The sequence below is a fragment of the Aspergillus brasiliensis genome (assembly GCF_001889945.1).
Source record: "Aspergillus brasiliensis CBS 101740 unplaced genomic scaffold ASPBRscaffold_96, whole genome shotgun sequence".
Taxonomy (NCBI): domain Eukaryota; kingdom Fungi; phylum Ascomycota; class Eurotiomycetes; order Eurotiales; family Aspergillaceae; genus Aspergillus; species Aspergillus brasiliensis.
This window is the reverse complement of record NW_027137535.1, coordinates 1-1,324: the sequence shown is the minus strand read 5'-3', so window position 1 is coordinate 1,324 and position 1,324 is coordinate 1. Positions and strand designations below refer to the sequence as shown.

At 22.5% G+C, this 1,324-nt stretch overlaps 1 protein-coding gene across 1 annotated transcript; it reads right to left on the bottom strand.

Annotated features, from left to right (window-relative positions):
• Nucleotides 1-414: 414 nt before the first annotated feature.
• On the bottom strand, nucleotides 415-1,186 carry ASPBRDRAFT_60446 (NADH-quinone oxidoreductase subunit J family protein; the record flags this gene model as incomplete). Its single annotated transcript, XM_067628237.1, has 3 exons — nucleotides 415-470; nucleotides 564-1,018; nucleotides 1,167-1,186. The coding sequence occupies 3 exons, from the start codon at nucleotides 1,184-1,186 to the stop codon at nucleotides 415-417; spliced, it is 531 nt and encodes a 176-aa protein (XP_067472673.1).
• Nucleotides 1,187-1,324: the final 138 nt, after the last annotated feature.

The window sequence follows — 1,324 nt, the reverse complement described above, 5'->3', positions numbered from 1 at the left end:
GAGGTCATTGTGCTCCTAATTCAACACTAGGTGATATAGCACTATGGAAGAATGCTCAGAAAATAGCTAAGAAGAAGAATACTTCTGAGATAATAAATAAACCTACACCTAAATTTAATCCTTTTTGAACTGCATTTGTATGATTACCTAAATATGTACCTTCTGAAATTACATCTCTAAATCATAAACCCATAACATAAGCTACATTAATTACAGCTACTGGTACTAAGTATTCAAAACCTTGAAAACCGTGCATAAATAAAACTGTAGATGTTGTAAGTATAAATAATGATAAACTAGTAAATAATGGTCATGGAGATGGAGAAACTAAATGGAAAGGATGATTTTGAAAATTTCTTTTTGATTTATATACCATTTAATATTTATTTTATAATAAACAAGTTTTCAATTAAACTACTTTTGTTTAATAGTTATAACTATAGCACCTACCATACCTACTAATAATATTACTGAACTTATTATTAATCATAATGAATAGTTAGTATACATAATATTACCTATACCTGTTATATGAGTAAATTCTATTAATGAATTATCTCAACTTTTACTACTAGCATAAGCTATTTCTTGTTTTAAATCTATTATATTTAATATTTCATTATCTAATTGTACATTATATACTTCAGAAAATGAATTTGATAAACTAGTAACTATAGTATTATCTGTTAAATTACTAGGTATTACTTGTCCTATTATAAAATAAAAAAGTAATACAGTTATAACAGCTAAAGGTATATCGTTATTAGTTTCACTAACTAATTCAGAAATTCTAATATTAATTAACATTAATATGAATAAAAATAAAATTGAAACAGCACCTACATATACTAATATATAAGATAATCCTATATAATCATATCCTACTAATATTAATAATCCTGCTATATTAACAAATAAACCTATTAAAAATAATACAGATACAATAGGATTTCTACTAATAATAGTAAATATACCAAATAAAATAGAAATTATATAAATAAAATCTACAAATTCTAATCTATAACCATTAGTTATATAATCGTTTAATAAAAAAATATTATTCATTAAATAAAATAAAACTAATCTTTTATTATTTTATACAAATATAAAATATCAAGAAAGGAGTTACATATTTATGATCTAATTAGGAAGAAAAGGAATCGAACCTTCGATGGCATATAGCCATTGAGTTTACAGCTCAACCCGTAAACCAACAAACGGACCCTTCCTTAATTATCTTTATATACTTTATTGAACAATTTTTAATTATTCAAAAAAAAGATATAGAGATAAAATAAATATTATTATTATAATTTTTTTTTTT